Source organism: Cannabis sativa, chromosome 4 (assembly GCF_029168945.1).
Source record: "Cannabis sativa cultivar Pink pepper isolate KNU-18-1 chromosome 4, ASM2916894v1, whole genome shotgun sequence".
NCBI classification, from domain to species: domain Eukaryota; kingdom Viridiplantae; phylum Streptophyta; class Magnoliopsida; order Rosales; family Cannabaceae; genus Cannabis; species Cannabis sativa.
Window position 1 is genome coordinate 834,120 of NC_083604.1, and position 21,409 is coordinate 855,528.

At 26.0% G+C, this 21,409-nt stretch overlaps 2 protein-coding genes and 1 non-coding gene across 4 annotated transcripts; 1 reads left to right on the forward strand and 2 right to left on the reverse strand.

Annotated features, from left to right (window-relative positions):
• Positions 1 to 312: 312 nt before the first annotated feature.
• On the forward strand, positions 313 to 386 carry TRNAN-GUU (transfer RNA asparagine (anticodon GUU)). The gene has a single exon. It is a non-coding gene; the product is annotated as a tRNA-Asn (tRNA).
• Positions 387 to 7,918: 7,532 nt separating this feature from the next.
• LOC115712081 (zinc finger CCCH domain-containing protein 15) lies at positions 7,919 to 10,604 on the reverse strand. The gene is made up of 2 exons (XM_030640310.2): positions 9,707 to 10,604; positions 7,919 to 8,639 (listed from the first exon to the last, which is right to left on the reverse strand). The coding sequence occupies exons 1-2, from the start codon at positions 10,262 to 10,264 to the stop codon at positions 8,298 to 8,300; spliced, it is 900 nt and encodes a 299-aa protein (XP_030496170.2). The 5' UTR covers positions 10,265 to 10,604; the 3' UTR covers positions 7,919 to 8,297.
• Positions 10,605 to 13,917: 3,313 nt separating this feature from the next.
• LOC115714019 (zinc finger protein CONSTANS-LIKE 10) lies at positions 13,918 to 20,258 on the reverse strand. Of its 2 annotated transcripts, none has more exons than XM_030642528.2 (6): positions 20,050 to 20,258; positions 19,317 to 19,875; positions 18,549 to 18,887; positions 17,738 to 17,962; positions 15,644 to 15,924; positions 13,918 to 14,287 (listed from the first exon to the last, which is right to left on the reverse strand). In XM_030642528.2, exons 2-6 carry the CDS (start codon positions 19,731 to 19,733, stop codon positions 14,155 to 14,157), a joined length of 1,395 nt encoding a protein of 464 aa, XP_030498388.2. In that variant the 5' UTR covers positions 19,734 to 19,875; positions 20,050 to 20,258; the 3' UTR covers positions 13,918 to 14,154. The 2 variants fall into 2 exon arrangements, with proteins under 2 accessions (XP_030498388.2, XP_030498389.2); XM_030642529.2 differs by having other exon boundaries at positions 19,976 to 20,258.
• Between the last annotated feature and the right edge of the window lie 1,151 nt (positions 20,259 to 21,409).

The window sequence follows — 21,409 nt, forward strand, 5'->3', positions numbered from 1 at the left end:
CGTCAAATTCAAATTCAGGAAGAATTTTTAAAAATCAAAAAAATTTAGGAGTCATAATTTGGTACATGTCAAGATTTAGTCTATAAACTGAATAAAATTAGACAAAAGTTGAATCTTAAACTGAATGAAGGGGCCAAAAATAATTATCGAATTAGTAAAATTGAATGAAGTCAATAGCTCAGGGAGAATTTGTAATGACTAGAAAAGTTCAGGAATCATGATTTTGACAGGTCAAAAATCCTAAGTTGGCCAGTCTTAATGATTCAAATATTAGTAGTTTTATATTTTTTTAAAGAAAACTCAAAATAAGAAGCTGGAATAGCTCAGCTGGTTAGAGCGTGTGGCTGTTAACCACAAGGTCGGAGGTTCGAACCCTCCTTCTAGCGATTTTTCCTTCTTTTAATATTTCGTTAATTTCCATTTTAATCAATCAAAATTAATTTTAATAAAACTAAAAATTAATTCTATATTAATAAGACTCTATTACATGCAAATATATTTGGAGAACTTACACTTAGAAATTTTTTATAAAAATATTATGATACGGAATTTTAATATTTTTATTTAGGAAATTCTATAATGTAACCCTTTAAAAGGAGGGATACACTGATACATCTCTATCTTTTTTAATATCCGAAATGATTTTTTACTCAAATTTTTTCTTATGGTCATGTAAATTATACTTATTTAAGACATCTTGTAAAATTTTAAGAAATTCAAAAAAATTTAACACGCCAAAAATTGCGTTCAAGCAGTGTGTTGCACGCGTGACTATTTTATTTTATACGCGTGTAAAATAGACTGTTCGAACATTATTTTCTATATTGTAAATTATTCCAAATTTCTTAAAATTTTATAGGATATGTTAAATAGTTATAACATACATGAATATAAAAAAAAATTAGACTAAAATATTTTTCTGGGTGCCGAAATAAGTAGAGGTTGCATCAATACATCCTTTTTAAGGGGGTATATTGTAGAATCACCGTTTTTATTATATCTGTATTTAAAGTTTTAAAATTACAAAAATACAATGTTTTAGTAAAAGAAAAAAATAACTAAAAAATAACGCTTTAACAACTTAACAAACAACATAAAAATAACTATAAAACAATAAAAACATAACTACAAAGCAATATAAAACTAACAAAATATTGACCTAATTGCAATGAACAAAATAATATCAACTTCTTAATATGTTTTTGTATAGAGATTTTTTGTTGTTGAATAAATTGTGGCATAACTCTCAATACTATTACTTTGCTAGCAATGAACGCCCAATACTATCACTTTACTAACAATTAACTCTCAAAATTAAATTGTGTCAGTAAAATTTTAAAAATTTAAATTTTGATAGCAAAAAGCCCCAAAACTCGTAGCAATATAATATTTTCATCAATTTTTACTGTCAACTGCCATGTGTATATATTGTATTATCCACATAGACACAATATACACATAGTACAATTTAATTTAATTGATCCACGTAAATAAATATATAAAAATAAAAAATAATTTGAAACTTTAAAAATATTTTTTTTTAATAAACAGAGAAGCTCTATATCTATCTCTGGAGATTTGGAGACCGAAGCCTCAGACAAAACCCACTTGAACCAAACTAGGTCATGCCCCCATGGTTAGGCCAAGAATGAGCTCTTAAACTTCAATGTTAGAGTGCCAGAATCGATTGATCCTAAAATAGCTTTTTGACCATTGCTTTGACCTAAAATTTTTTATTGACATATTTGATAAAATAGACAAAAATAATGTCTATAGTATTTTCGAAATTGGTTGTGTATTTACTTTTATTAGTTTTGAAAATATATTCTCTTTTTTTAGTGTAAACAATATTTTAAAATATTTAAAATTTCATAAAATTGGATTTTTATTTATAATTATATATTTATATTTTCTTTTTTTAAAAATAATTCCCTTGTCTTTCTTTTGAACAAAAGGGTTATACATTAATATAATAACTAGGTTAATTAGTAATTTTTTCTCTTCAACTTTGACAGGTACTAAATCATGCCCCTTGAATTTTTTTAGCTGTTAAAAATTCTCCCTAAACTATTAAAATTGTTAAGATTTAAAATTTTTTGTCTAATTTTAGTAAAAAAATTATAACATGAATGAAAGTTCAGAGAACATGATTTAATACATATCAAAGTTTGAGGGGCATGATTTGATAGATATCAATGTTTGGAAAGCGTGATTTAATACATAAACAATCACTAAAACAGTAAAATTGAATGAAATTAGACAAAAATTCTTAAATCTAACCATCTCAATAGTTCAGGGAGAATTTTTAACAACCAAAAAAATTCAAAAGGCATAATTTGATATATGTCAAAGTTCATCATTATTTGGGCCTAACCCTGTAAGCTTTAAACATGGGCCTAGTCCAAGAAGACTAGCCTGCATCAGAACTAACACTTTAACATATTAATAGTAACAAAAATACCTAAAATGTAATATTCAATATTTAATCTTTTAAAAAATATAATATATAAATATATGAAACTAAAAACATAAATTTGTGCTAACAAATAACCAAACATAGTAGATCTAAATTATTACACACAAACAGTTAATAATATGAAAATGAAATCATAAAATCATATATATACTATATATATATATAATAACAACAATAACAACAACAATAATTATACCTGAGAATAGAGAAGAGGATAATAAGATTGTAAAGTATTGGAACAGAGAAGGGAAAAGGGAAGAAGGCCTGAAAATGAATGGAATGGGAGGTGTTGGGAAAAGCTATATATATATAAATATATAAATATATATATATGAATAGGAATATTTATTAATTAAAGCTTTGCCCAAACCCCCCATTCCTATAACTTCCAGAAAACTCATTCCCTTTTCCTCTTGTTCCTATTTTATTTTCTTCATCTCTAAACAAATGTGTTCTTATTGATTGATTGTAGTGAAGTGAAGTAAAGTGATGAGTTTGATGTAATAAGACTCATTCATTTATATACAAGAAAAAGAAAAAGAAAAAGAAAGAAACTTCATTGAAAAAAGAGAAAAAGAAAACGCGGTTTTGGAATATTTGGATGTTTCTAGGAAAGAGAAGAGAGTAATTTTATAGACAAGTGGGATATGTGGATAGAAATGATGCACATATATATTCACCTTATCTTCTCAAATTAATAATAGAATAATTATTAATGGGATAAATATTATTTATTTTTATTTTTTTTAAAGAAAAATGGTAACTTTATTAATAAGAAGATTCAACCATTACAATAGAAAGAAAATCAGGAGGAACATCATCCTCACTAAAAATACCATCCGGATACAAACAAGAGCTACGAGCAAAACAATGTGCAGCTTTGTTTACAGAACGTTTAACAAAATTAGTTGAGACTAACGGCAAATCGGCCAAAAGAGAACGACAAACCGCCACCTGAAGGCCAAAAGGAGAAGGTATCTCCACCGTACTTTAGATTCACTATTTTTGTAAAAGTTATTAATTGGACTTTATATTTTGTTAAATAATAAAATAAATTTTATATTTTTTAGAATGGTATAAATAAGACTCTGAATTAATTTTTTATTAAAATAAAATTTAATAATAATCCGATCTAAAGGTGTTATGATAAAACTGTTTATATTTTTTATATCTATTTGTGTTAGGAATTGTCTTCAAGTTGGTTATGTTAAAAATAATTGTCAAAAATTAAGCTCAAGTCCTATTTTTACCATTTTGAAAAATACATAATTAATTTTGTCATTTAACAAAACAGAGGGTCTAATCGTTAACTTTTGCAAAACACAAGGTATTTACCCTTTTAATTTTGTTTTGGTGAACTTTTTATACTATGAAATTGTGTTTAATATAGTATAAGGTTTGTTAATAATATTACTACTCTCCGAAGTATAACTTTTATGATAACATAATATTTTTATTGCATTTTATTTAATTATATCATGAAACGAGTGAAGTAATGGATGATAGTTAATGTGTAGTCTATATAATAGAGTTAGTTTCATATTGTTAATGTGTAGAAATAAATTATCATATATAAGATGAATAAACTACTTCTTTGATTGTCAATTAATTTTAAGATGAAATTTTATCCACCTTATTCTAAATTCTTCCCTATATATACTTATAATTTTTCTAATATTTAATCTTGTAAAATTCTTTTAAATATCTAAAGTGTGTTAGGATTGATATAATAAATGAGTTTTGAGTTTATTGAACATCTAATTTTTTTGTCATTTTTTATCTTTTCCTAAAAATTGAGAGTATGTTTTAATTTATTATGATTAATTGATTATTATTATACTATTTTATTAATTATTTCAAATCAAAAGTTGAAATTTGCTTAGAAAAAAGTAATAATAAATTAAAGGGAGTAATTGGAGTACTATAAGAGATTTGAGTGACGTTTTATATATTGGTCACACACACTCACTCTTGGGAAACTATAAAGTTTGTGTGAGAGAGAAAATCAATTTGGAATCTTTTTTTATTTTTATTTTCTTTTTTTCTTTTATAAAAATTATTGATTTCTAGAATGGAATCCAAGGCTATATTTTGAGTCTTGACCATTTTATTTTTATTTTTATTTTTTAGAATATGTTAAATAAGATAACTTGGAAAAAGTATATATATAGCTATAACCATGCTTTAATTGTTTTTTAACAATAATTTCCTATTAATTTACAATACATTACCGTAGAATAGTGATATAATTTAATTAGAATAATAAATTTAATTTTTTCAAAAAAATAAAAAATTAGAATAATCTTTTGGGTGCAGTTGAACAAATAGAATTAACAAATAATAATATGAAATGATTAATGCATTTGAGGGTGAGAGAGACCATACAATTTACAACACAAAACTAAGAAATTCTTCTACACTTTTTAAAATGAGTGGATCAAATTTTCACTTAATTACTAAACCCTAATAACTATGAAATTAATCTTGTTACCATTGTGTGCATAAATATATATGTATTTAAAAAAACAAAAGGGAGAAAAGAATCATCAAAATTGGTGGAAAATTGAAAATGAATGGAATGATTCCTTTCCTAGCTTCTATCTTCCTTGTTCCAATTTTCTCTTTGATTAATGCAAATTAACAAAAGAAGGTAAAAGAAACTAGAGCATTGTTGTTTGACATTTTATGGTGTTAATACTATTTATTTTATTTATATTTTAATTTTATTAATTAAAATATTAAAAGACAAATATACCCTTCTAAAAACTTTAAATTAAAAGCCATTATATTACTTAAGAATGATAATTTAGTCAAATTTTAGCATTCTGATTACCTTTTCTAGTTATGTAAATAAAATAAAATAATTTTAATTTTTTTTCGAACAATTTAGTAAATAACATAATAAAATATTATTTATGATTATTTTATACCTTTGAACTTTGACATGTATAAAATCATGCATCTGAATTTTTTAAGTCGTTAAAAATTCTCTTTAGACTATTGAGATTGTTGAATTTAAGAACTTTTGTCTAATTTCATTCAATTTTACTAATATGATAATTGTCTATATACTAAATCATACCCTCAAACATTAATATTTATAAAATTATACCCCTAAATTTTAACATGTACCGAATTATACTCCTAAATTTTCATCCACGTTAAACATTCCCCAGTAAAATCTGACAAAAATTCTTAAATTCAATAATTTTAATAGCTTAAGAAGAGAAGAATATTTATCGACTTAAAAAATTAAAAAATATAATTAAATACATATCAAAATTTCGAAAGTAAAAATTCAAATTAATCATTTAATAAACGTGCCATAATGAAAATCCTCTTCAAAAATAATTAAGGGAATGGTGAGCCCCACATATTGATGTTTGTCTTTGGATTCTCTCAACTTGTACTATCCACCCAACCACAACAAACAAACCTCATAAAAGAAGAAAAAAACCTTAAAGCCTTACAAACTTAAACGACAACAATAAGATAAAAAAAAACCTAAACTAAAACGACATTGTTCTTACCATAACATACTATTAAGTTACAATAAACGACAATCCCTATATTTAAATAATTGAAAAAACGACAATCTATGAACAAAATTGGCAGCATTCTCAAATCAAACGACACAACTGTTCAGGCTTGGCCTTGGGCTAATGATAGGCCTGTGCTTAAGGATCGTCCAAATTAAGGACCAAAAAAGAAAGTTTCACATTTTTGTTTGTTGTGTATTTTTGTAAACTATGTGTAAGTAAGACTACATATCGTAATTTTTGTAAGTGCTCAATTTGAAATCCAACCTTATTAAACTTTGAGAAAATTACAAATTTTTGAGTTTTTATATTATTTTTTGAATAATTAGCTTTTTTAGTCCCCGTACTTATGACACTATACTATGATGCCCCTTAATTTATAAGTGTAGTTAAAAATACCCCTAAAATATATCAGTTGGAATAGTATAATCCTTCTATCTAATTTTGTTAAAATTGACTAAAGTTGACTGTTAAATTAATAATGTGGCATTATACATAGATAGTAGTTGAAAAATTATATACTATTAAGAAAATAAATTACAAGTCATAAAAATTACAATCACAGGAAAAAAAAATGAAAAATAACATCCAAAAAAATAGAATATCATTACCTTAATTTTCCAAAAATCACATGTTCTTTCTAGTGATATCCATTTCTTCAAATACTGTAGAATCCTAATTTTACACCTTTTTTTAATTTGAACTGCTAAAAAACGATTGGAATTATTTTAATAAAATTATTTTTATTAAATTTTTAAAAAGGTTATGAAATCATTTTTTAATCATCTTTCATTGTCAGTTATTATGCCACCTCATAGTCAATTTTCCCTCTAAAAAGAGATGAAATTACTACTCTATCCTTTGTTATAATACCACATCATCAATACAAATAGTATTTTTAAACAAAATAAACAGAAGGACTAAATGTATTCATATAAAATTATACAAGGACTATTTATAACAAGCTGAATAGATTAAGGGCCATAATAGTATAGTGTCATAAGTACAAGGGGTAAAAAAGATAATTATTCTTATTTTTTTGCAAAAATATGACGTTGTTTTCTTAAAAAAATTATTTTATGAGAGAAATTGAAGAAAAAATTAAAAAAAATAATAAAAAACAAGTACCTTAAGGTAATCAACCGGATAATAAGTTAATATAAGGGAGTAACCAATTATTTTACACTATTTTTCTCATATTTTTTTAACCTTTTTCTAAATTTTTCCCATAAAATAAATTTTTTTAGAAAAAAAATTATATTTTACAAACTTTTACCTTAAAAACCATAAAAATAAAAATACTTCTTAAAACTTTTTTTTAAAGCCCAGAAGTTATAAGGGTCGGTCTTTCCCATTATAAATGTACTCATTTTTTTTTTTCTATTTTATTTTTACCTTTATTTTATTACTTTTTAATTTATACTCAATTTTATAGGTCATATCCTCCTTATGTACATTTGGAACTCTAATTTTGATAAATTATATGAAGTTATATTTGGTACTTTAATTATAAAAGAGGATATTTACCAATTAAAATTATTTTACAGTTATATTTCTCAACTTACGGCACTAGAAGCCCGGCCCTGAAAATTGGTGGGCTAATTTTGTACTTAAGGCCCACTTAGTCCAGATCTCAATTTTTTTTACCTTTTTAAAAATATATATTTTTTTACTAATTTTAAAAATACTACACTTCTTAGCCCAATATATTTTGTTTTTTATGATCCACTAAAACTCAGTGCCAATCCTTGCTGAAACCGATTCACTTGTTTCTGTCCAAACCATTCAAAGCTCAAATAAAAATTTCATTTATCTTTTTAATGGAGGCAATATTCCTACTACTGTACATTTTTGTGTAATGGCTTATAGTTTAATGAAGTATCCAATTTCATTCAAATAAAAATTTCTCAAAGTAACACAACGAATTCAATTTAACATAATAACACATTTTACAGAGCATAACATCACATTTTTCTCATATTATAAATCTTAATCCTCAACTTTCTTAATTAAGGCCACAAAGCCACATCGATCCACTATTACAAAATAATTTCTCCCCCTTGATCAAATCTTAATCCAACATAACAATAATAATTATATCATCATCATCATCATCATCATATGCCCACCAATATATATTTACTTCATTATAAACATGTTCCCAACTCTAAATATCTTGTCCTATTCGAAAAGTAATCTCCATCATCATCATCATCATCAATCAAGTCGACCCAAAATCCTTATTTTATATATATAGATAGATATGGTAAAATATGTGGGGATTATTTTACCTTGTTGCTGTGGTGACGAGGAGGGAGTGCATGAAGAAAATGACATCGATGACCATAAGGACAAACGGCACCGTTTAAGACCATCCTGCAAACTTGGGTTTTGTAACGAGGGTGGCGCATCACAGGGCGAAGTTCGTCGACTCCATGAGCGAACTGGCAGTTATCTCCATATGGACACTCACCAGTTTCCTGCCATTTGTTACAGATCTCAGTCTTCAAAGCTCCTTGTTTGTATACATCAACCTCAATTGGGTTTTCATTCCCATTAACATCACCATGATTATGATTATGATTCTCCTTCTTCTTGTTCCCTCCTCCAACGTACACCTTTTGCTGCATGTCATTGTAAATAATACAATTGTCAATTTGTATCTAAACAGAGGATTTGCCAAGAAAATTTGTGAAAAATTATGTAAGAAAATTAGATAAAAAGGAACTGATCAGAAAGTGTTAATATAATACACAATGTTTGTATCACAAGTATGATGTAAATTGATTATTGTAATTGTTTTCAATTTGTATCTAAACAGGGGATTTGGAGTTCCACAAATTATCAGATCAGGATCCATTACGTATCTAAACGTTATTAGTACTGTTCAAGAAAATTAGATTAAAGAACTGATTAATCAAAGAGATTGATAACTTTGGATACAAATAAGTTTTCCTCCATTGTAGATACTATTGTATAATACATAATGTTCTACACACATATGCACGTTTTGCTGTATCACTATCATCAGTCTAATATGATATGATGTAAATTGACCAATGTTTCTATCAAAAAAAACTGACCAATGTAAATAGGGATTAGCCAAGATATGGGGAAATTTGAAGGAAAATTTAAATTCAAAGATGTGAAAATTTATTTAATACATGATCAGATCAGGATCCACTGATTAAGAAGTGATTAATCAAAAGCTTGATAAAATTGGTTTTCCTTTTGTATTATACACACACATATGTGATCGATTAATTATCAAACAAACAATAAATGATCATTCAGCAGAAATAATAATAATAATAATAATAGTAATAATAATAATGATCAGATAAAGATCCATTACGTACCTAAAATTTATATATATATTAATGTTCAGAAAGTGATTAATCAAAAAGATTAATAAATTTGGGTAGAAAATTGGTTTTACTTAGATTGTATATTATATATAACGTTATATACACAATATATTATATATTAATTAATTTTCTTAACATATATATTCACACGTGTGAGATTATTATCTTTGCTTTACTAATAAGAAACAAACAGGTAATCGAAAATTAAAAACTAATTAACAATCAAAATCATCATTAATAAAATTATTGAAAATTAAAATCATTATTACGTACAGAGATTAATTAAAAACAACAATGAAGAACTATTTCGATTTCGATATTACCTTAACTAAATTCTGCAGAGTCGCAGTAGAACAGTTTCTGGACCTTGAAGAAGAATCTCGACTACTCCTTCCGCCATTTTTGATAACAGCCGGAGCTGAAACTTTCAAGTAATCTTCAGATTTCACTGAAATACTCTTAGGCAATCGCGAGTATATATCCCTATCGTCTCCTTCTTCCTCATCTCTGTTCCAAACACCATTACCAAAACCAAGACGATTCTGTAAAGCCGATTGTAACAGAAGACGAAACTGCTTTCTCAACTCCACATTAATCGATCTGAGATAGCTATTCTCGTTACGAAGAGAAGCAACCTCGACTGAAACTTCTCGGAGCCGATTAAGACAGAGACTACGTCGGTTCACCATTTCTTGACGTTCTTGAACAAGAAGAGAGTTGTAGTAATAGAGTCTACGACGACGATGATGATCGTCAATAGCGGCGGCGGTGGCGGTGGTTGATGAGTTTGATGAATCTGAGTCGAACTCATCGTCTCCACCGAGGAAGAATGATGAGTTTGATGAAACGACGCCATTGTTGATCGAGTATTGGCTTTGCATCTTCAATTCAAACAAATCAATAAAGCTGAGAGAATCGGTCGAAGAATTTTCCTGGGAAAATCAGAGAGAAAGTTTTTCTGAGAGAAAATGGTTAAGAGAGAAAATGGGTTTTTATAGATTTCTTTTTATTTATTTGTTTTATTTTTTATTTTTTATTTTTTATTTATTTTTGGAGGGAAAGAGAGAGAGAGTCAGTTAGGCTTGGAAGGAGTGTCAATTGTGTAGGAACAACGAATTTCGAACCGTTATTAAGAGAGACCGGAACCCATTATTTTTTTCTAATTTCCTATTTTACCCTTACTCTTATCTATCTTTTACATTAATTGAGGAAGGGTATTTTGGTCATTTCGATGGTTTTCTGGTAAAATGTAAATAATTAGGTTGAGGTGCTTGGTTTGGACCTGTTTTATTATCATATGATAATGATAGTGTAGTGACTATAGTGAGTGAATATAATTAATAAGATTTATTAGTGATTTTATAAATCTATGTAACATAAAATAATGGTACTTACGTGATATATAAAACTAAAAAATGCAATAAATATTTTTGTTGTATTTGATTTAACTTTTTCCAATAAAAAAAATTATTTATTTACTTTTGATATAAACGCACATGCTATAATGTGCCACTTTTACATAGTAAAATTTGTAATTTTACTAAATAAATATAAGGTACTTTTATAATACACGTCATTAAAATAAGTGTACTGATAGAACTTCTAATTATTTCAGTATTTATAAGAATTTTTTAGTTTAATTTTTTCCATAGCCGTGTAGGTTATAGTTATTTAAGATATCTGCAAAATTTTGAGAACTTCGAAATAATTTACAATATAAAAATCAATGTTTAAACCGTCTATTTCACACGCGTATAAAATAAAAAAGTTGCATATGTAATAAACTTTTTGAACACTATTTTTGACGTGTTAAATTTTTTTGAATTTTTTAAAATTTTGCTAAATGTCTTAAATAATTATAATGTATACGACCATAAAAAAAATTAGACCAAGTATTTTTTTTATATATCGAAATAGATAAGAGTGCATCGATACACCTATTTTAAATGATGTATTGTAGAATTTTCTATAAATATATAATTATATATTTTATTGTAAGGCTCTTAATAAATATATTTAAATACATTAACAAATAAATAAAAAAAAAATAGGGTGATTTGAATAAAGTCCGGTTGGTGTTAGAGAGAAGCATAATTTGATTTAAGTTTTTGCTTGGTTTGCAAGCTTTTAAAATGCAATTTGTAATATTGTAAATGAACAAAGAAAAGGGATTTATGTGTGTTTTTGACCATTTGGGTTTTGTTTTGAATTACTTGAACAAATATCTATAATATTATTTTAAATTTATGTTTTCTAAAAATTATTGATTAGAATCTTCTATTTTATTAAATTACAATTTGCATTGAACTCTGTATTTTTTAAAATAATACTAATTAATAATAGTAATTTAAACTGTTTCTTGTCAAAAAAAAAAAATAATAATAATAACCCGATTTAAAGATGATATGAAAAAACTGGTTATAATTTTTACATCTGTTCGTATTATGAATTATCTCCAAGCTGGTTATATTAAAAAAAATTGTCGATAATTGAGCTATGGATCCTATTTGTACTGTTTTGGATAATATAGGGTTCATATTTTGTTATTCAACAAACCAGATGGTTCAGTCGGTAACTTTTGTAAAATACAGGGTTCAAAATAGTATTAACCCCATATAAATATAGTGTGATTCTACAATGCACTTTTTTAAAAGAAATATACTGATGCACCGTCTATTTGTTTCGGCATCCAAAAGAATTTCTTATTCTATTTTTTTTTATATCCGTATACATTATAGTTATATAAAACATCCTGTAAAATCATGAGAAATTAAGAAAAATTTACAATGTAAAAAGCAATGTTCAAACAATTTATTTCACGTGCATATAAAATAAAATAATTATACACGTGTAACATATAGTCTGTTTGACTTCTATTTTCGATATGTTAATTTTTTTTTAATTTTTTAAAATTTTATAAAATATCTTAAATAACTATAATATATACGACTATAAAAAAAATTAAACTAAATAATTATTTCGAATACAGAAACAATAAGAGTACAATATTTTTCCAAAAATATATCATTATCATCTTTTTTTTTTTTTGGCAATTGGAGTGTGGAGTTTGCTTCTTTATGACAACTATAACTACCTAGCTCCACCATCAACATCTAAATGAAATGTTAGTGTTTGGTGAAATAATAGAATGTGTACAAAAAAACAAACAAACCCCACACTTATAATTATTAACTCATTCCATTAGGTTGCTAAGTTCAGCAAAACATTATTTTCAATATAAGCTAATAAGCCTATAGCCTATATATATCTCAATCGTTGAACAAATGTGTCTTTTTTTTAGGTTAATTTATCTTTCATTTTCATTACATTTTCCCATAATATATTTTCTAATATTGCCCTTGTAAAAAGTAAAAGATTTATTTGTGGTATAAATTAATTAATGCTTAAGTTTAATTTTTAATTGTAGATAAATCTAATTTTTATTTTTAACAGTGATAATACTTAAATGTTAAGGCAATGACCACGTAATAATTCATGATTTGTCCAAATTATTAAATTTTTATTTTGTATTTAAAAATTAATTTAAATATACCAATGATAACATAATATATAGATAGTAATTTTAACACTTAACGATTAGATACCTACGAAAGTTTCAGAAATATAATTAAGTGTTATTACTGTAAAAAAATAAACTTAAATATTTATCTGCAAACGAGAATTAAACTTAAGTATTTACGTCGCAAATTATTACTCAAAATAAAATAATTAAAAACCATATTAATTAAATATCTTAATATGTTTTCATTTGTCTTTTATCTGACTTAGAAATTAATCAAATCATATTATTAGCCTATTTTGGTTTGTTGATAACACAAGTTCTTAAGTACTCTACTATATGCATACATACAAAATTACAAATCCCATTTTGTCTCTTTTTGTTTTATTTTGTCCATTAATTTTTAATTATATAATACAACTACTTAATATAAAACAATATTGAAGTTATTTGCTTTATGTGTACTTGTAAAAACTGCTGTATTATATTATTCATGAGCTAATTACTTACCAGGTTATGATTAACATAATAATATGTTCTACAAGTACACTAGTTATTTGTACTATTTTCGAGTTGAGTTGTTCTATCAAAATCTGTTTCGATATTTTCCTCTCAACTTTAATATGTAACAAATTATGTGTTTTGAATATTTTAGACCATTAAAATTTTTTGTTGAAACTTGAGGAGTATAATTTGGTATATGATTTGATAATTTATTAAAATTCAAAAGACATAATTTTGTATATATATAATTACTGCATTGGTAAAAATTAAATAAAAATCATTAAATTCAACAATTTCAATAATAATTTAAAAAATTCGTGCAATGATAACTTAATACATCTCAATTTAAGGGAACAAAAAATATATAGATATTTTCTAAGTCTCATTCATATAATAACCTCAATTATTTAAATAGTACTATAATTTATGATCTGGTGGAATCAAAAACATAATAATTAAGTAGAAAACTATATATACAAGATGAAAGGGACTCAGCCATGAACTACTAACTGATTCAAAATGATAATCGAATTGATATATTTCACATTTATATTAATATAAACAAGACAAGTACTAATTGAGACTATATATATAGTAGTGTACACAATTATTATTGTGCCAATAATAATAATTTTGGAGAGACTAGTTAGCTACAGTATACTTATTAATTTAATTTACATGCAATGCAGTGGCATTTTTACAAACGGATGGTGGCGGTGGCGGTGGCGGTGGCGGTGGTGGTGTTCTTTAGTAGCTTCGTGCGACGTCGGCGCTATCGGAATTATAGCCTTCTCTCTTCACAAAACGCCCTTTTACTCTTTTCCTCACATCTGCATTTACTTTCCTAGATGGGTATCGAATTTGGTTATCATGTCTATGCCTGAAAATTATATATATAAAAAACAAAAAATAATATAAATATAATAGACACATTATTTAATTTTGAAATTTATGAAATCATTAACAGCATCATAATATTATGAAATTTATGAAATCATGTAGGTTATTATTTTTTTTTAAATACTGAAAGAGATAAAAAATTTCCTAAATTATATATAAATGATGATAATATTATGAGCATTGTTATTGCACCTGTAATACTTGGTACTTTCTCCTATATTACATATTAAACTATACAAGATTCGATACTTAATTACACCAATAATAATATTGACACGAAAGACGGTATTAAACACCATTAGTATTTTTTTAGCATTTCTCTAATAAAAAATAAAAAAATAAAAAAGGGAAACATCAGAACTAACGGGTCATAATTATTCATAATGAAACTCATCAACCTTCCAAATTTAATTATGACACAACACAAAACTTTGGAACTTATCTCTTCATATAATGATTACTTAATTGCTTACTGTTTTATTAATTAATTAATTAATTTATTTTATTATTATTAGATTTTAAAATTATTAATAAGAGTCCTGGCCTGGGCTTCAAGTTAAGTTATATATGAACTCAATAATAATAATAATAATAATTCACCTAAATTCTTTTATTAAGTCTAATGTGGATTAACTCTAATAATTTAAAGTTGATGATAGAATGACACGTGACAATTGTTCTAACCATAAAAAAGATATGTCTTAAGCCTTCAATTGTACTCTATTTCAATTTCAAATTCTAGACTACTATATGCATTCTTTGATTATAATTTTTGTTATGATGTTGTTTTTTTAAATTATTTTATAATTTATTTGTAGTTAATTTATAATTGTCGTGATGTTGATTTCTTATTTTTTGTTGAAAAAAAATATATTTTTATAATTTTAAAATTTAAAAAAAAAAATATTTTTGTAAATAAAAACTTTTAAGTTATAAAAGTATAAATAAAACATAAAAAATGATAATTTTTAAAAATTCTTCAATTTTTTTTTCTTATTATTAGGTTTATAATTATTTAAGAAATATCTTATTATAAAACACTAGGTAAATTATTGAACAAGATAATGATTTTTTACTATTTCTTTCTAAATTTGTTTTGAAAGAGAGAGGACATCTGTGACGATGGAAAAATCATCGGCTCTACATGCAATTAAGGCGAACATACGGCCATTCTTCAAAGAACGACTCGAATCGACTTGAGAGCAAAACCTCATCCTTAAACTAATTATTTTTTTCTTTCTAAATTAATATATGAGTTATTTATTTTTTCAAAATCAACAATATGTAATAAAATAGTATATTTTCTTATTTTTAGGGCTAAGATTAGAAGACTTACATTCGAGATTTCTTCTTCTCTTTGTACCTCAACTTGGCATTTTCTCTAGCTTCGAAATCGAAATCAGGAGAATTCATAGAAGACTCGGCTCCTCCAAAGTACGGGGAAAGGCCGCTGTCCAATGATTCACCACGGTTGTTACCACCACCGTCACTATCGACACTAAATTTTGAAACTGAAAGAGACATGTTTGAATAAGATGGTTGAACTGGACAAGGCATATAGTTCATGCTTGCTAGATTAGAATTGTTGTCAAAAATTGAGGAATCCACTGAAGCATCCTGCATAGGTTACATTAAACAACATAATTAGTAACAAAAAAAAATATAAAAAAATAAATTATTATTTGCAAAACATATAAACTTTGTAGAGCTAATGAAGTAATTCATTTTTAACCACACAAAAAATAATAATAATAAAAATCTTAATATTACACTATTTTTAGTCCAATATAATAGTGTTAATTACTATTTTATATAAATCAAAATAAAATAGTATTTTGTATCATAGAGCATTCATATAATGTATGATGATGCAAAATAAATATATAACTTCAAAAAGATAAACAAAAGAAATTTAAAATAAAATAAAAAATTCCAGTAAATACTTTACTTATATATTCTTTTACAAGTTTTCTCTACATTTACATATACTAGGTGAATGTACGTGCCGAGCCACGTATTGCTAGTTTTATTTAAGATTTTGAATGTATTTTATTTTTAAAGATTACAAATTTTTTTCTTGAAAAAATTAAATATTTATATTTGAAAAAATTAAAGATAGAAATGGTATTTCTGCTAAACCATGACACTTGAATCATCAGGACGAATTAACACCAACCAATAAGAAAGAAAAAAAAACAGAGAACAGTTTCAAGGTGGAGTATTGTGTTTAATATATGAGTTTGCACGATCAGATTTAGAACAATTACAAATAATGAGAAAGTAGATACAGAATTAAATCTAATCAAATTTAAATTTAAATGGTATATGATTTAGATATTTTTAATTAATCTATTTAATATTTAATAATTATTTAGTCAAAAAAAATATTTACAAACATCATAGTGAAAAAAATAATAACAATAAAAAAAATAGTTATCCTTATATGATAGAAAAATAGAAAAATTAAATTTTATCATCAATTAAAATTAATAATTATACCTGTATAATTAATAGGTTAAAAAAAGAGTAATGACCTATATTATAGATAGATATATAGATTATGGAGTGCAAACACTTGGACTAATTTGATGACTCTCTATTGCCAAAAATTTATTCACATTAGAATAGAAAAGAAATTAATAAAGCAATTAAAAAGAATAACATCACATTATGCATAGAATCAAAAAAATAAAGATTTTTTAAAAAAATAAATAGAAAAGAAATTAATAAAGCAATTAAAAAGAATAACATCACATTATGCATAGAATCAAAAAAATAAAGATTTTTTAAAAAAAATAAATAAAAAAAATTATTAATATTCTCCCTATATAGGTAGATGATTTTTTTTTAATTTAAAAATAGATTATTAATATTTAAAAGATTGTTTAATTTTTTGGGTTTAATTATTGGGTTTATTTGTTAACGGGAGATCAAACCTAATCGTTAAATTTAACAGAATATTCTTTTATTTTTAAGTATATTCTGTTAAACCAAGAAATGCCGTTAGATAGACACTTTTAATATATAAAGATACTACTATTTATCTTTCAAATATTTTTTAATAAAAACTTTCTCAATAATTTCATATTTAAAATTAATGAAAAGAGTTTAAAGAATATAATATTTAAATGAATATAAAAATTAGATTTATTATCATTTAACAAAATAAATAAATATTTTTTTAAGTATATTATTATTATTAAAAAAAAAAGGCTTTGTTGATGCAATTTGAAAATTAGAGACTATAGAAGCTATTATTGTCGAACAAACAAATTTTATTGTCTAACCAAAAGATATACTAAATTAATTTGTTAGTCATAATACTGCTTAAATTCTAAACAAGAGAGATACTTTTGAAAATTTAGACAATAAAAACTTTTCTTCCAATCAATTTTAAAAGAAATATAAAAATTGAAGTTAAAACACAAACCTCCATGATTCTTGAGTGAGGATTATGAAATTTATCAAGAGACAAACCCTTTTCCATAGAAGAGTATGAGTCATCTTTATCATCAAGCAATAAAGCTCTGTTTGGATCTTGATCAAATAGTTCTTCAAAGTTTCGAAATGTCAAATCCACATCTGGAATATTAAAATCATCCTTCCAAACAAGTTCTTCACATACTCCAAGGTCTTCCATATTTTGAGTCCATAACTTCAAACAAAAAAATAACATAGAGGAATCATGAGAAAAAAAAAATAGACTAAAAATTTTTATTAGATATCGAAACAGATAAAAGGTCTATTAAAATTAATGACAAACACTTTATATAAAGTCATCTCCAATGCAAAATGTATATATTTGTAATTGTGCTCTAATGCACCATAACATTTTAAGAAGCAAATTAGTCTAAAGAAAGTAAATATCGTTAATGACTATTCTTAAATAAAACATTTAAAAAATTATTGATGAGAATATTGTAAATAAAATATATGTATTAAAGTATGTCATTAGTAAATAATGGTAAAAGTGTAATTAAAAAATAGTATTTATTGTGGGTTAAATTTAGCACAATATTATATTTTATTTGAAAATTAAATATATATTTTTTAGTTTAATAATTATGCTACAAAATAATAAAAAAGGTCCTATAAAACTAAATAAATTAGACTTAAATTTTTTTTATGACAATTATGCTTCCGAAATAGCAAAAATTCTAAGTTTGTCTATACTAATCAAAACACCCTTGAATTTCTTATACAATAACATAATTAAATTTTTATTAAAAGTTGAACTGAACCTGATTACTCTGAACTGGACTTCTACATTGCCACAACAAGGGCTCTCCACCATTCAAAGGAAGAATCCCAACATTTGAAGATGAAGGAGATTGATCAGGTTTTGAAAATGGACATGGGAAAGGATCACATTTCAGCTCTCGAAAATCGGTCCCGGTATCTTGGGAGTTCAGTGAAGTGTTGTTGGAAACGTTTTCTTCATTGCTTTGTTCTTGGCCATTAGTATTAGTAGTTGTTGTTGTTGGTGAAGGTTTACTCACTTGAGTGAGTTGAAGCCTTTTTAAGTCCATAATTTGTTGCATAATAAAACTACTACTGCTTCTCTGCTTTTCATCTTTTATCTACAAAAAATACCATCAAAATTATAGCAAGAAACAAAAAAGAGTTTATTAGTCTTAAGAGTGAGCCAAGTGGAGCATAGATAAGAGTTCGAATTTGCTTTAATTAATATGAGATTGACTCGTTAATAATCATTAGTATATTAATGAATTGACATGTTCATTTCCATTCGAACAAGATCCAGTTATAAATAAATTACATGTGACATGTCGTGTCAATTCGTTTATAAATGAATCATATTTTACACGATTATTAGATGGTTCGAGTTTAAATCAAACATATACTTTTAATACATAAGTCTTAACACGACATAAAACAGAACTCGTGAACATGAATTATCACCTTATTAGACAACTTAAGTGGTCAAGAGAAGTGTGTGTTTAAGTGGTAAGAAATTTTAACTCAATTAAGTAATCAAATTTTTTGCATACCTTAACTTGTTGATTGACCACATTGGTATCACCAGAGGAATGTGAAGAAGAGGCCACAAAAACTTGTTTATCATCATCATCATCATTATCACTTAATTTAAAACCCCACAAGGCTGCAAAATCCTTAGCAGAAGGGGATCCCATGAAGCTTCCGATGGCTCGCTTTTGAAGCCCTCCCGAGGCCTCGTGGAGCGCGGCGCCATCACAGATCCCACAAACAAACATTTGCTGATCTAACCACTGAACTCTAGATGGCCTAAATCTGCAAGAATCGCAAAGTATCATCCTCGAATGCCTACTCGAAAGGGCATTCGCGGAATGAACTTTCGCGTCGCAACAGAGGCAGAGGTGTGCTGCATCTGCCTTGCAGTAAATCACTGGCCTAAATTCTGAGCAAAATTCACATATTTTTTCCATTTTCTTTTTTTCTTTCTCACTAATTTTCTCAGGAAAGTTTTCAATTTTGCATTCCAAGAAATTTGGAATTTCAACTCCAAACACTTTTTTTTCTTCCCAAACTAACTAAAGCTAGTTTAATCTTACTTCAATTTTCAAAGATCTGAGATAAGGAAGAAGAAAAAAAAAGTCAATATTTCTGTGAAAGCTTCTAAATTTTCAAGAGATTAAAGTAAAAAAACAAAAGGGGTTTTAAATCTAACCTTAACTAATGAATTAGCTCAAAGTCTTCAAATAAAAATCAAATCTTTAACAATCAAAGAAACTGAAATCTTACCTTTCTGATTGTTTCCCGGGAAAACTGGAGAAGGAAAAAAAAAAGTGGGGATAGATCATCAAACTCTGTATTGTCCTTTCAAGTAACCCATTAAAAGATAAGCAGAATTTTCCCGAGAAAGGGAAAGAAAATCCAGTTGTAAAATCTGAGAGAGCTTTTTTTTTTCTCTCTTTATCTTCGTTGTTTATTTTTTTTTGGTACTTTACCCGTTTAGATCTGACGTGTACATTTATGAACGTGAACTTTCCAGCATGGATGAGAACACGTGGCGCTTTTTTACAAGTGGGTCCCACAGCGTTATCCATATGCACATCCACTAAAGTGATGACGTGTCCACTTTGTGTGAAGACTCAGAAAGGAAAAGTTTGGGAACGAGGTTGATCTTTAAAGTTACCGGGATTCAACCAATGGGAAGACGCCACGTGTTGTGTACCATGCCTTAATGCGATTGGTTGAACGGCTGTTGTTGTGGGGTCAACGAAAAAGAGTCAACCTGGCCAATTCGGATTATTTATTTTATTTTATTTATTTATTCCTTTGTCACTAATTTTAGATTCTTATTCTTTTGTGTGATTTTTGTACAAAAATACAAAGATGAATATTTTCTTTTTTTTCTTCTTTTTGGTGGAATTATTGTTACATTTCGATTGATTCTAAAGTGTTGGTACGATAAAAATGGGTGAATTTACTCTTTTTTCTTTTTTTGCACTTAAATATTCCCATAAGAAAAGTTAAAACATTCCAAAACAACAATTATATAACTCGGACTGTCAAAACGGATCAAGCATGATAACATGACTTGAAATCTGCACGAGACTTAATAAGTTTGAATTTTTTTTTAAATGAGTTCAGGTCGTGTTCAGATTTACTTGTCTAACCCGTTTAATAAGCGGATTGTATTCATGTCGAGCATATACATGTTATACATAGGTTTCGAGACGACACGAATACAACTCACAAACACGAATTGCCTCCTCCATCGGTAACTATGCCACATCTTGTATAGTGTAGTTGTAAGGATATTTTTGTTGACATCTTTTCTTATTTGGATTAATGGTTCGAATCCCGTTATGGTCTCTTATGAAAGAATTTAGGAATAATTACATAAGACACTATTTTTTGTAAAATAATTATATTTGTACGTTCAAAGAATATTTTTTTTTTTTTACGATTTTCCAAAAAATAACACGAAAACAATATAAAATCAACAAGAAAATTACATAAAAATAACATTAAAATAACACTAAAAAATAACATGCATATAACAATAAATCAACAAAACTAACATAAAAAGACTGTATTTTCTGTAAATAAAATTAAAAAAATCATCAAAATGTTTAAAATTCTGTGAAATCGTATT

Coding starts and splice junctions, on each gene's coding strand:
- LOC115712081 (XM_030640310.2), bottom strand. CDS start 10,264: ATGCAAAGCCAATACTCGATCAACAATGGCGTCGTTTCATCAAACTCA. Junction 8,640..9,706: donor CTCTGCAGAATTTAGTTAAG/GTAATATCGAAA, acceptor AATGACATGCAG/CAAAAGGTGTACGTTGGAGG.
- LOC115714019 (XM_030642528.2), bottom strand. CDS start 19,733: ATGGAAAAAATATGTGAATTTTGCTCAGAATTTAGGCCAGTGATTTAC. Junction 17,963..18,548: donor GTCCAGTTCAGAGTAATCAG/GTTCAGTTCAAC, acceptor TTTTGTTTGAAG/TTATGGACTCAAAATATGGA. Junction 14,288..15,643: donor GAGAAGAAGAAATCTCGAAT/GTAAGTCTTCTA, acceptor TATAATTTTCAG/GCATAGACATGATAACCAAA.